This window comes from Suncus etruscus, chromosome 8, assembly GCF_024139225.1.
Source record: "Suncus etruscus isolate mSunEtr1 chromosome 8, mSunEtr1.pri.cur, whole genome shotgun sequence".
NCBI classification, from domain to species: Eukaryota; Metazoa; Chordata; class Mammalia; order Eulipotyphla; family Soricidae; genus Suncus; species Suncus etruscus.
This window is the reverse complement of record NC_064855.1, coordinates 70,058,632-70,073,771: the sequence shown is the minus strand read 5'-3', so window position 1 is coordinate 70,073,771 and position 15,140 is coordinate 70,058,632. Positions and strand designations below refer to the sequence as shown.

Sequence of the window (15,140 nt, the reverse complement as noted above, 5' to 3'; positions counted from 1 at the left end):
CCAGTCCTTTGAACCATAGCTCCTCCCCTGATCTCCATCCAACTATCTTTTAAATATCTTATTCATATATGCCAAAATCTACTAGATTTTGACCTTCCTGAAGCCAAGAATAGTACTTTATGAAGGACTTTTGTATTCCTGATGCCCAGGCCTGGTTTAAAAGCCAATAGACTTTTAGCAAACAGTTAGTTGTTGAAAGAAGGAAGATAAAAGAAACAAAGATAAAGAGAAGTAAAGAGAGGAAAGAAAGATTTAGTCTGAGGGAAAAAAAAAAAGTCTAGGATATCCTCTAACATTGTCTACAATCAGTGCCCTACAAATTTGCAAATTCCTGACCTGAATTTAGCAATTTGCAACACAGATGGGTAACCTGGATATCTCTGTCCTTGTTCTGATTCAACCACTTCTTATGCAACAAATACACTAGCCATACACAGCTCAACAACCCAGATGAAGTATCAAATCTTTCTTTTCTTACTTGGAGAAGTTTGTCGTAGCGTTCGGCAGACATTAGGAAGCGTCCATCTTCAAGCTGCATCTCCCTGTTTTCCAGTAGGTTGTTCAAAACAGGCAGAACATTTCTCTCCGCCTTTTCCAAGCCTTCCAATACAAGGGTTCTGCCTTCTGTGGCTGCACGAACAGCACACTATTTCCAAGAAATAAAAGCAGTATGAGATGACAGAAAATAGGGCATGTTAAACTCGCAAATTAGAGTTCTTGTCCATAGTTATAAAAAAAAAATGCCTTTCATAGAGGCAGACTGGTAAGTAAGAGGCAAATGGGGGAGGCATTGATCAAGAGAAGCGAACATGGGGAACAGATTATTGGTGTCCAAACTTTGCATGCCTAAACCCAATCATAATTAACTTTGTAATTTATTTGTAAAGTAAAATTTTAACTACTTGGAAATTATAATTAGTATTTAGTAGTAGTAATAAAACACTTTTTCTTTTTTTACTGTAAAAACAAAATTTGTGAAGATTGTTACAATTATTGTTCCAATTAAGACTATGATTGTGGCTACTTCCCAGAAGCGGAACAGTCTTTATATTGACCAAAAAAATTTTTTAGAGTTCTCAGTATAAGGACTAGGAACCAAGATGTTGATTCTTTTTTTTTTAAGGGGGAGGAGTTGGGCTATATCCAGCCGAGTTCAGAGGTTACTCCTGGCTGAGCTCAGAAATCACTCCTGGCAGGCTCAGGGGACCATATAAGATGCTAAGAATCAAACCCAGGTCCATCCTGGGTTGGCCACCTGGAAAGAAAACGCCCTGCCGCTGTACTAATGCTCCAGCCCATGTATCATTGTTCTTTTATCTGCCTAGAAGATATTAGGCAAGTTAAAACTTTCTGCCTGGGGCCGGCACGGTAGCGCTAGAGGTAAGGTGTCTGCCTTGCCAGCGCTAGCCTAGGATGGACCGAGGTTCGATCCCCAGGTGTCCCTTATGGTACCCCAAGCCAGGAGTGACTTCTGAGCGCATAGCCAGGAGTAACCCCTGAGCGTCACCGGGTGTGGCCCAAAAACCAAAAAACAAAAAAAAACAAAAAAACTTTCTGCCTGTTTCCCAAATTCGAAGTAGAAGAGATTGAGGCAATGATCTCAACCCGTCCACTATAACATTTTAGATATATTCTCAGTGAAACAGAAAAGTAAGAGTTATTTTTTAACCAATAACATAACAAGAAAATAGATAACTAAACAAGAGGGCTGAAGTGATAGCACAGTAGTAGGGCATTCGCCTTGCTCGCAGCTGACCCAGGACAGACCTGGGTTTGATCCTTGGTGTCCCATATGGTCCCGAGCCAGGAGCAATTTCTAAGTGCATAGCTAGGAGTAACCCCTGAGCGTCACCGGGTGTAGCCCAAAAAACAAAAACAAGAATTACTAAACAAGAACATTTATTTTAACTAGAAAAATGAACTGAATATTACTGTCTACTTTATGGAGCCCATACGCCACTTGTAAGAATCAAATAATCTAGGTGAGAATATGCAGAGACTAAAAGTTTTATTATTTTGGAGGAGTGGGAGTAGTTTTTTGGCCGCACCTGGCTATGCTCGGGACTTACTCCTGGCTCTGTGCTCAAGGATCACTCCTGATTGTGCTTGGACAACCATATGCAATGCCAGGAATAAAACCAGATTCAGTTGTAAGCAAAGCAAGTGCCTCAATTCCTGTACTATCTTTGCAGTCATGGTGACAGGTTTAAATGAGAGCCACCACCAAAATGAGTTTAGTTTAGCTCTAATGTTCATATCTACTAGATCAGAAAACAAGTCAGATTTTACACTGGCCTATAGCAGATTACTTATAACTATAACCCTATAAGTTTCCCAAGTCAATTTTAAGAAAATAGTAATAGAGAAAAAAAGAAAATAAAGTAGGCCCAAACAGCTCTTCTGACTCCACCTAGTACAGCCTGAACAATCAGACCATTACAATCTTCCCACTCTATGCTTTTCTCCCTCACAGAGTCCCATCACATAGATGTCTCCAGTCAGACTCCACAAGTCTCCCTGGGTTCCCTGTACAAAAACTGAAGATATCACATTTCCAAAACCCACTTTTCATCTTTATATTTGTCACACGAGGAAAAAGCTTGATTCACTTATAGCAAGGATCCTTGATTCCTATTTCACTTTTTACATTCAATTTGTCACCCCATCCTGGTGATTTAATTTCTTTAACATTTTGCAAAGTTATCCTTCCCACCACTTTCTTAGTTCAGGTCATGACATCTCTAACTTCCAGATGTCTCCTACTATGTCCAAACTCACCATTTCAACATATCTATTACAATATGGCAATTCATCGACCTATCCAATCCCATATCCTGACATTAGCTGCTTCACATGGGGCTTGCTTTTCCTTTTCAGTTTTTGGACCACACCTGGATGTGTTCTGATCTTATTTCTTTCTGGTTCTTCACTTAGGAATCACTCCTGGCAATATTCAGGAACCATCAGAGGTAGAAAAGTTTCCCATTACTTCAGTTTAATATACATTATATTGTTTTACTAGAAAAATGTCTTCATTTATATTAACCGCTTTACATAAAATTTAATTTTTCTCATAGCAATTTCGCCCCCAAATGTTTGAGTATCTAAAGGGGGGGCCTCTTTTTATTTTAGACAAAGAAATTTTAGTTTAGTCAAAGAAATAGTTTTAATTTTTAAAAATATTTTTTAAAGTGGCAAAACATGGGTTATATAAGTGTGGAAGAAAATGGGGTCGGAGCAGTGGCTCAAGCGGTAAGGAATCTGCCTTGCATGCACTAGCCTAGAAGGTTCAATCCCCTGGTATCCCATATGGTCCCCCAAGCAACGAGAGATTTCTGAGTACATAGCCAGGAGTAACCCCCTGAGCATCACTGAGTGTGGCCAAAAAAAAAAAAACAAAAACAAAAAAAAAAAGAAAATATATACTTTTTTTATAAAATCTACTTTGCCTGATCAAGTATTTTAATAAGTTATTAAAAATTGTACTATACTGTAAAACAGTTTATTTTACATATATGGAGGATTGTTAAAATCTTTAACATTTAATTGTATGCCTAAAACTCTATTAGTTACAATATGATAAATAGAATAGCCAGACTCTGCAAACAACCAAGATGCCCTTCAACAGATGAGTGGCTAAAGAAACTGTGGTACATATATACAATGGAATACTATGCAGCTGTCAGAAAAGATGAAGTCATAAAATTCTCCTATACATGGATCTACATGGAATCTATTATGCTGAATGAATTAAGTCAGAGAGAGAGACACACACAGAATAGTCTCACATCATCATTTAAAAAAAAATAAAAGACATTATTGTAATAATGCCCAGAGACAATAGAAATGAGGGTTAGACAAGGGAATTCCCTCTATAATAACCTCAATATTTAATGTGCCTATGCAGGGGGAAAAAGAAAAAAAAATAATCATCTTTCCACACATTTATTTATTGACTGATCGATTTTTTTGATGTCTTTATTTTGGTGTAGATATTGAAGTTGATATCTCCAATTTTATTTTATTTCATTTTATTTTATCTTATCTTTTTCTTTTTGCACTCTGGCATGATTTGATTTCAGAACTGAGACTATTGTGTGGTGCTTATCTTTATTGCTGTAGTGCTCACTGAATATTTAATTTGATATTTCTTTCTGTATTGTTGTGGTGTTTCAATTACCTTTTTCATGTCCTTTCTCAAACTGAGGTTGAAAGCCTCTAGAAGGTCTCCACCCATTTTCAAAGAATTTGACTTCTATTTTTTTTATTATTTTTTATTTTTTCTTATTGTGTACCCCATTCTATTGCTTTTCTTTCCTTCAAACAAAACCGCATAACTCGATTTATCTAGCTCCACCTCTTAAATAGAGGGGGAAACAAGGGAGAGTACCAACCAAACAGATATATGACCACTAATAGTAAGCTAGACAAAGAGGGGTCCACCTACTCTAGCAGCCTGGGGGGTGATGGTGGGGTATATGGATTTCAGAAAGGGAACTGGGATGGGGGAAGGTCAAATTTGGTGATGGGTATTCCCCTGATTCAATATTAATATGTACCTAAAATACTACTGTGAAAGATATGTAAGCCATTATGATCACATAGGGCTAGAAGGATCAGCTCACAGTATGAAACTCACCAAAAAGAGTGATTAGTGCAGTTAGAGAAATAACTACACTAACAACTACCATAACAATGTCAATAAATGAGAAAAGTGCAAGACCTGTCTCGAATACAGGCTGAGGGCTGGAGTTTGAGATGGGAGACAGGGACTATTGGTGGTAGGAATGTTAAACTATTGAAGGGAGTGTTCTTTATATAACTGATACCCAACTACAAGCATGTCTGTAATCAAGGTGCTTAAATAAAAATATTATTAATAAAATAATAAAACAAATTGGTAAATTGTTGGGCCTAAATAAAAATTTAAAAATATTTGAAGGGTCAGAGAAATAGTTCAATATTAGATCACATATCATTATAGTTGCCATGTAAGGGTTCTAGGTTAAATTATCTATCATCTAAACAAACATTTATGAGAATCACATCTGATTCAAGATATTCATCACATAAATAAGGAAGATCAACCAGAAGCAATAAGGCATGTTAACATTAGTGGCAAAGCCACAAAGAAGGCTGAGGTTGGAGGATCAACCTACTGAAACCCAGGAATTTCAGGCTGTGGGCCTGTAGATTAGTTGCTCAGACTAAGCTCAGCATCAATATAGAGATCAGTACAGAGAACAATCAGGTTGCATAAGGAGGGATAAATTGTCCCAGGTCAGGAAAAATAAGCTAATTTATGCATAATTCTTCAATCTATCATTATCAAAGATTCTTCATTCTTTTGCACACAACCTTCCATCTAGTAGGAATCATTTTATTTATTTCCAGTGCATGTCTAGAAGTAACTTCATAGCTCCAAAGAACAAGAAAATATAAATTTCAGTTAGTCAACTGTAAAAATGACAAAGCCATAGAAATGCATTCTTGGACATGAAGAATCAAAATTCAAGTCAGTGAAAATTCATGCTTCAGCTAAGGTTTCAATTAAACTTTTTTTTCCACATAAATCTATTCACTCCAGTAAAACAAATTTCAAAATAGAAACTAAGTTATCACAACCTACAGATTAAAATACATGTTCTGTGAGATAAAACTAGGATACATATCAGAATTTAGTGAATCACCATATTAAAACATTTGCCATGCACGTGTGACCAACCCCAGTATAATCCCCAGACTTTGTGTGCTACTCTAGGGTTGATCGTGTGCAAGGAAAATATCTTACTAAGATGCCCTATGAGGGACTGAAGAGTACTTCTCTAGTTCTTGCCTAAATTGCACAATCTCAATTGAATCATGAGCAAACATCATAAAAATCTAAATGAAATCAATTCTACAAAACAAATGGCTGTGAAAAGGAGAAGGAAGACAGTGTGGGTGATCACAGTTTCTGTTTTTTTTTTTTTTAATGACGCAAAGACATGAGACTATTCCAAATAAAAATAAACTATAGAGCATAAAGGAAACTCAATAAGCACTCTAATAAAGTGCCAATTCATTATAATATCATACTATAAACCTCAGACTTACTTAAGGATGGGGTAGTGTGAATATAATACAAGCTTTGTGCTCAACTGATGCCCTAAAATCTTACCCTCCTGCACTGATGCCCTTTTGCCCTCTGTGCTCAACATTGATCAACACTAGAACAATACTGATGTGTATTTTTTTCTTGCTTGTTTATTTTTGTTTTTGTTTGGGGGACACATCCAGTGATTTCATGGTTTATTCCTGGCTCTGGCTCAGTGCTCAGAAATTACTCTTGGCAGGCTCAGAGGACCATATGAGATGCCAAAGACGGAACCCAGGTCAGCCACAAGCAAATTAAACTCCCTAACCACTGTGCTATCATTCAGTTGCAATAATAGTAATTTTTAGTACTCTTAGATACCCATTTTATCTCCTAGCAGGATTCTTAGATCTTCAAGGAATAAAAACATTTTTTTAATGTCATACAGGTACAAAACTGGCTTACTTTTGTTTTAGATGCAATTTCAAAACTGCTCATGATTTTCAGTTATACAATGTGCCAACTCCCATCCCTTCCCTTCACCAGTGCATATTTCCTGCAACTGATGTACCCAGTTTTTTTCCCACCTTCTCCCACTCCTACCACTATAGAAGATATTTCTTCTTTCTTCTTCCTTTTTCTCCTTTCCCTTCTTCCTTTTCTTCTTCTTTGCTTTTCTTTTCTTTTCCTCTCTCCTCCCCTTCCTCCTCTTCTCTGTCTGTTTTACTTTTAAGTGCTGTGTTTGCAATACTGCTACTGAAGGGACCTCATACAAAATATTTTACCTCCTATTAGCGCCCAGTTTCTGTCCAGAGTGATCATTTCCAATGATCATTGTCTCAAGGGATCCCTTCTCTGCCCTAACTGCACTCCCTCCCCTTTTGTGGCAAGCTGCCTATCATGGACTACCTCCTAGCCCTCCAAGAAGGGACATAGACAATACCCATTGTCTCTGGGTATAATAGGATACTATTTTTTGGTTTTATTATCCCATATATTAGTATGATTATTCTATGTCTATCCCTCTCCCTCTGACTCATTTTATTCAGCTTAATACTCTCCATAGTCATTCATTTTTATATAAGTAAAGTTTATAACTTTATTTTTCCTAACAGATGTGTAGTATTATTAAAAATGAACAAGAACAACCAGTGCTAGAGTGGATGTGGGAAAAACGGAACACTCATTCACTACTGGTCAGCATGTAAACTGGTCCAGCCATTTTGGAAAACAAGCCCGCTTTTTAATGTTTACAAAATAAAAATGTAATCCCTTCTCAGCCTTTTGGCTAAGATCAAGTATAAAATAAAAATGTAACCAGTTGGTTTAAAAATGCTTTTATAGGGGCCGGAGAGATAGCATGGAGGTAAGGTGTTTGCCTTTCAATCAGAAGGTCATTGGTTCGAATGCCGGCCATCCCATATGGTCCCCTGAGCATGCCAGAAGAAATTTCTGAGCATGGAGCCAGGAGTGACCCCTGAGCACTACCAGGTGTGACCCAAAAACCAAAAACCAAAAAAAAAAAAAAATGCTTTTATAAGGCCAAAGAGATAAGTCAAGGGGCTAAGTGCATACTTTACATGTGGGAGGTCCAGGTACGACCACACATGGGTCTCTCAGCAACATCAGGTGTGACCTAATAACCAAAACTTTAAAATGCTGTTATGTAAGTTTCAGAATATTTATTATATGAGAGATAAATGTTATTTAAGTCCTTAATTGTAAGAACAGAAATAGTTTACTTATGAGCATAAGAGTTTTATGTTACACATTCCGAAATTTTTCTAAGCAGCATTTTAACAAAATAATTGTGGCATATTTTTTCTCATGAAATCTCAAAAACCTAGGAAGGAACACATATATTTTAAATGAAAGGAATACTTGTGTTAGTTTCTCCAAGTAGAAATTAAATCAGTCATAAGGCATCGTTCTACGCTTCACACTACAAGACTTCTGGAAAACTAGTTTTCCTTTAATAAAAATATTTTTTAAATGCACCAAACCATTCTGGTTCAGCCATCTCAATTAGATTTTAACAACTAAACATATGGCCACAAAGGGTTTCAAGATAAAAGCAGCTATATGACCTAAAATCATAGTTGTCTAAGCCCATGTTCTAGATTTACTTCTGATCTGATAAAATACCTCAGGCAAACAATTAATATAAAAGTCTGTGTCCTCATTTATGGAAGGAAAACATCTTCAAGAGAAAATGCACAGTGTAACAATTTAAGAATTAAGATGAGACTGAAACTCAGCCATAAATAACTCTGTGTATCTCATGGTGATTCAATTTAAAAAGAAATGAAGTTGGTGGGGATTGATTATAAAGCCATTTATTCTATTAAAATATTGATTATTATTGAAGTCATTTCTTAAAAATAACATAAAGGATTTCAAATTATTTCAAACAGTTACAGTATAACAGCGTAAGAAGGAAAATATTCGGGGGCCGGAGAGATAGCATGGAGGTAAGGTGTTTGCCTTTCATGCAGAAGGTCATCGGTTCAAATCCCGGAGTCCCATATGGTCCCCCGAGCCTGCCAGGAGCGATTTCTGAGCATCGAGCCAGGAGTAACCCCTGAGCGATGCCGGGTGTGACCCAAAAAACCAAAAAAAAAAAACCAAAAAAAAAAAAAAAAAAAAAAAAAAAAGAAGGAAAATATTCTTTTTTTTTCTTTTGAGGATCCATCTGGCAGTGCTCAGGGGTTACTATCAGCTCTGCATTCAGGGATCATTCCTATTGGGCTTGAGATGCTGGAAATGAGCTGCATGCAAGGCAAAGGCCCTATCTGCTTTACTGTCACTTTGGCCCTGAGAGAAAAATTTTAATTGCTTTATAAGTTCTTGTTAAAATATCAAAACAAGTTCCAACTGATTTGTCACTGTTCTACTGCTTCCCTTTTATGGAAAACTTGGGTTAGTCACTTTACTTCTCTGAGCCTCCAGTACTTCCTAAAACTAGATTAATTATAGTACTTATAATATATTAAAGTTTAAATTAGATAACCTCAGGTATAGAATAAGAACTTTAAAAAACTATTAGCTGTTACCATTATTATAAACACTATCAACTTTGTAGTAAATATTATCATTATTATTATGGCTTTTTCAGGAAAGCAGTATGATACCTGATCTTTGAAACTGGACAGATCCTAATTCAAATATTATCTTTGCTATTTATCAGTTATATTAATTAGTCCTCTAGACTTCTTATTACTTCTTCAATAAGACGGGGAAGTCAGCCCCCACCTAAAGATTAAATGTTACAATAGAAAGCAGTGAGCATAAGGAAGTTTATTTCAATAAAAGTATTGTTGAATGTCAATAATATTTCAATAAAATTGGAGAAACAAAAGTCATTCTTATCTCCATTTTTAAAACTGCAAATCTACCAAGCTTTATCATTTTGAGTAGAAAACAGTTGGCCTAAGGAAAATTTCAATCTGGGGAAAGTCAAGGCCTTGGTTATGAACAATATAGAGAGACCAAACTGGACAGACATGCTCTAATTCTGCTAATTAGATCATAGTCTAATAACATGGTTGCAAAAATCTGGCTTAGGAATCAGAATTCAGTCACTTTTATAGCGTTATTTCTATATGAGAAGCTTTCAAAATGTATATATTTAACTTATGAATTTCTGAAATACAACTTTTGTAATTTTAACAGTGAGTACATGTGAAACTGGCTTTAGCATCCACAAATGAAATTAAGTTTTAGTAAAAGTTTCTCCCTATTTGTGGTAATAAGCATAAACATTTAGAGAAGATAAGATGCTATTTTTAATTAGTAGGAGCATTATTCAACTAATTGTTTTTGATAATACTGATCCTTAATTTTAGTAAAAAATTAAATCACAGAATCTAGAGTAATCAGAAGTAGAAGAGAATATGCTAAAATATTACGCAATTGCTTAAAGTATATTTAATATTAAATATATATTAAGCTTAAGGAAATTCATGATCTAGAATCTTTTTCAATGATTTGATACTAATGTATAAAAGTTTCTTTGCTTATAAAAAGTTAGAAAAATAATTTAAATTTCCCCATTCATATATTCTTTTTTGTTGTTTCTATTTTTTGTTTTTGGGTCACACCCGGTGGCACTCAGGGGTTACTCCTGACTCTGCTCAGAAATCGCTCCTGGCAGTCATGGGGAACCATACGGGATGCCAGAATTCGAATCACCATCTGTCCCGGATCAGCTGCGTTCAAGGCAAACACCCCATTCTAATATTCTAATATTTGAACATGTCAACAAACATGTCCAGTTGGTGATCAAGTAACAACTTCCTATATCCAGAACTAAGACAGGAATGGTTCACTCAAATGAGTTAAAATATTTCTTTTAATTTTCATAGGAAATTTTTATTGATATAACCCAGAGCCTATTTATTTGTGGTAAAGTTAAAATCTTAACAAATTTTATTATTCAAAGGAGAAAGCCATCATTTAATAAATACAAGTTTCAGATTGTAAATTTTCAGGTAGTTACATTCTATGAGTGAAGACTGATAATAAATACAGATACAAATAATTAGATAAACTCTAAGACTGAAATACTCTGAAGATTACACTATGCAATGACAGCTCATTACATATAGAAAGGGGGTAGGAATGACCAATGACTATTCCAGCAAAATGTCCAGAGGATTTATAATCTGAACAAGAAAGAGCAGGAATATGTAGGTCTGACAGAATAGCATACTAGGAAAAGGGAATGTTAAAGACAAAGGCTAGGAAGCTAGAAAGTACATAGCCTGTATTAAGAACAAGAAGACGACTATAGCTATGTTGACTAAATAGTCAGAAGTATGGGAAAGAGGGAAAAGAGATGAGGTAGACAACATTAGGCCCTCTAGAGCAGTGTTTCTCTACTGGGGCCCATGTAGTTTCCTTACAGGAACTTCACATAGTCAGGGGGGTGGGGGGAAGTGTCACAGGTGACTGTCATGTAAATAGTAACCAGAGTCTCGGGGTCAACATATAGAATGTAAAGCCATAGGAGGAAGTAAGGTCAGAAAGACACCATAGTGGGGGGAAATCTGAGAAACACTGTAGGAGAGTATTGTACACTTTGCCCACAGATTACTTTTTAATTATTAGAAATCTGAGCCTCTGAAGTTTCTCCCCAAAATAAATGATAACTTGATTTCCAAGCTTGACTTCCATTATTTAAGGTGATGACTGTAAAATGTCCTCATTTTAAGTACATTTTCACTTTGTTAATTTATTAGTTAAAGGGTCTTCAAAAATGTTTTCATTCAGTGGTTCTTAAAATTACATTCTTTTAATTATAAAGTAATAGCATGTTATGGGAGAGCTTGAAATTAAAAGAAATATATAATTTCTGTCCTCTCAGTTTGTTCTTATGTATCCTTCAAAATGTCAATGAACACACAAACATTTACAGATTTATTTTCTTTTTCGTAATCACAAATGGGATCAAATTATATATACTGTAATGCAATTTTATCTTTTTCATCTTATGTAACTTGGATTTTTTTCCTATGAGGAAGAGTCATCTTATTCTTTTAAATGATTACAGAGAATTCTTCTTACCATCATTTAATTAATATTCTAAATATATATGTTTTTATTTCAAGCTTCATATGATATTCACTTTACAAAAAAATACCTTATAAGTACTTATATCATACATGTATATATGTTTGTATACCTTTCATGCTCTGTATAACTTTTGGAAGACAAAATGGAGGTAAAAGACAAAATTTGGAGGTAAAACTTATTCTAGCAGCCCGAGGGATGAGGGTGGAGATATGGGTTACAGGAAGGGAACAGGGTGGAAGGAGGACAAATTTGGTGATGGGAATTCCCTTGATTCAATGTTAATATGTACCTAAAATACTACTGTAAAAAATATGTAAGCCAATATGGTCAAAATAAAAATTTTAAAAAAAAAGAAAAAAAAGAAAATATTTTTCTACAGAGTGTCAACTATACCAAAAGATTGCACAGTAGATTATTTCTCAAGCATTTTCTAGAAATATCTGTTCAGCATTGTAATCATAATCACGAATACATTATGTGACACTTGTAAGAATGCAGTTCTATAGCATTTCTCTAGGTAGTAAATATTTACATGGAAAACCAGCAATTTCACTACTGAAAAGAAATCTAGAAGAATGAGAAAAAGTCAAAGTGAATGTAATTCAAGCTCAACCAGTCTAATTAATTTATTTCTACCATATGACAAAACTCTCTTTCTGTGGTATCTAAACTTTTTATTTGTATATTTCCAATTCTTCTTACTAATCAATGTGCATTTACATTTGTGCATATAAAACTAGTAAAATATGAAATCACATAGTCCAAAAAAAAAAAATTGGAGGTAAAAACATACCTCCCATGTAAAATGTATCCTAGTTTTTTCTTTGACAAATTTTGCCAAAATTTCTTCCAAAATGGTATAATTTTATGTTCCCTCAATGTTTTATTTACTTTTGGCCAATATAAGAGGTAAAGGAAAAGTAACAATTCATTAGTGTTTTAATTTTTATTTGTATAGCAAGAAGGTCAAGCAACTTTCCATCTATTGAGCATTTGAAATCTTTTGTCTATGAATTTAAAGTCTACCCTTCCTTATATTATGTATTCTGAATCAAGATCAATATTTAATATTCCAAGCATCAAAAAAGAATAATGCATAACAAACCTCACTGTAATATTCAAAATTCAAAATCTATTATTTTAGTTGGCAGCCTAAGCCTATGATCTCCTAGAGATCTATATTTAATTTCATTATATTTAATATACTGTTAGTCTTCAACTGAGAATCCTTTAATAAATATATTAGAAAATTTTCTGTACTCAAAATTATTTTTATCTAAAAAAAATTTAATTTCTATAAGCAAATATTAGGAAGCAAATAAAAATTAAGAAATCAGCACATTGCTCTGTAGCTAATTTTAAAAGTATTAAATTCATCCAGAGTCTCTCATTTAGCACTAATCAAGGAGGCATTTACAGAGAATAGAGAAACCAAAAATTTAAATTAAATTAAACCTGTCTAGAGAGAGCATAGTGCAACTATCTTTCACATTTACAAGAGCTATTCTTCTACTTTAAAAATTAATTCTGTGTAGACCTGGCTGGAGTGATGTGCTAGTGTGATCAAACCTGCCTGGTCGATGTAGAAAGCTGTGCCTGAACGGATCTCTCGGCGCTGCTTGAGATCGGTTTCCGTGGTGTCCCTGGACAGCGCAATGTATTCAACCTCTCGTTTGGTCAGCTCCTGTGCAGGAAAGAGTGAAAATGTTCCAAAAATAAAATTATGTCCCAACATAAGCTTAAAGTCAGTCAGTCAACAATGCCGCAGCCAAGTTAAATGTAGTTCTGAATTAAAGAGCTGAGATTCTTCTTGAAAAATAAAAGCAATACATTGAGCACTAATCAAAATATGCACACACCTCCTCTAAGGCTACTTTTATCTCACCCAATAATTTCCTACTTACCTTATTTACTGCTAAAATAATAACCAAAATTATATCTTACAAGGTGGCTTTTTTGGTAGTTTATGTAGCATGGTTATAATAGTGTTAACATTCATGGTTTGACATACAAAGGTACTGTACTCTCATCACCTAAGCGCCCAACACCCTCCACCAAGGTTCTCATATAATTCTAGTTAAACCTTCATTACCTCATCTTCCTCCACTGATAGGTAAGTTTGGTTTTACAATCAATCAGAAAGATTTGTCCTCACTCGGTATTGTTTATCCTTTTGTTTAACCATTACAGATGAGTAAGGTCATCTGGGACCTGTTCACCTCCCTCTAACTTATTCCCTTAACATGATACCCCCTGTTCATTCAAGTTACAGCAAACTACAAGATTTTATCTGCTCTTATAGCTATGTAGTAGCCTGCAACTTCTTTACACACTCATTTGTCCTTAGATGATTGGATTGTTTCCATATCCTGCATATAGTACTTAACATAAGTGTGCAGACATCTTTTCAAATTAATGTTTTGTGCTTTTGAGATAGATGTTGAGAAGGATTATGGGATTGCTGGGTTATATGAAAGCTCTTAGTTTTTATTTATTTTAGCTTTGATTTACAATTCTATTAATACTGAAAAGTAAATATCTATTCTTAGTTTTATAAGCAGTCTCCATACTACTTTCCATAGAAGTCGAAGCAAATGACCATTCCATCAACAAAATGGATACCATTTTTATCACATTCCTGACAACACTGGCTGCTTTTAGGTTTTTGTGTGTATATATATATTTTTTTTTGCTTTTTGGGCCACACCTCATGATGCTCAGGGTTTACTCCTGGCTATGTGCTCAGAAATCGCTCCTGGCTTGGAGAACCATATGGGACACCGGGGGACAGAACCACGGTCTGTCCTAGGTTAACTGCATATAAGGCAAACGCCCTACCACTTGCACCACTGCTCCAGCCCCTGCTTATAGTTTTATTTTATATATGTCTTTCTCACTGGTGTGAGAGTATATTTCATTCTCATTTTATATGCATTTTCTAATAACAAACAAAATGAATGATTTGATATGCCTACTGACTATCCATATGTTCTCTTCAGTCAAGTGTATTTTCTTCTACCCCATTTATTTAATGGAGTTATTGTTTTGTTTTTGTGCTTTATATACAAAACTTTGAGCTCTTTTGCTCAGTTTACATAAGTTTTGTGACTATATCTTAGATATAAACCTTTTATCTATTGTTTTTTAAAGGGGAGGGTTTTGGGGGGGGTTTGTTGTTTTTTTTGGGGGGTTGGGTCACATCCGGCAGCTCTCAGGGGTTACTCCTGGATCTACGCTCAGAAATCACTCATGGCAGACTTGGGGGACCATATGGGATGCCCAAATTCGAACCATCGTCCTGCATGAAAGGCAAATGTCTTACCTCCATGCTATATATATATATATATATATATATATATATATATATATATATATATATATATAAAGGCCCCACCCTTTATCTATTGTACAGAGTGTACCACATCTGAGATCTTTACATGAAATCTCAGCCATGTTGGCTGAGAATCACCAGAAGTGGGTCCCAGGCCAT

The 15,140-nt window shown here is 35.0% G+C and overlaps 1 protein-coding gene across 1 annotated transcript in view; it reads right to left on the bottom strand.

Annotated features, from left to right (window-relative positions):
* Positions 1-15,140, bottom strand: part of VWA8 (von Willebrand factor A domain containing 8) — a 381,934-nt gene that overhangs the window by 340,112 nt on the left and 26,682 nt on the right. The window contains exons 4-5 of the mRNA XM_049778742.1: positions 13,224-13,334; positions 479-646 (exon numbers count right to left, since the gene is read on the bottom strand). Of these exons, the coding sequence (XP_049634699.1) occupies positions 479-646; positions 13,224-13,334 (279 nt within the window). The remainder of the gene's footprint in view (positions 1-478; positions 647-13,223; positions 13,335-15,140) is intronic.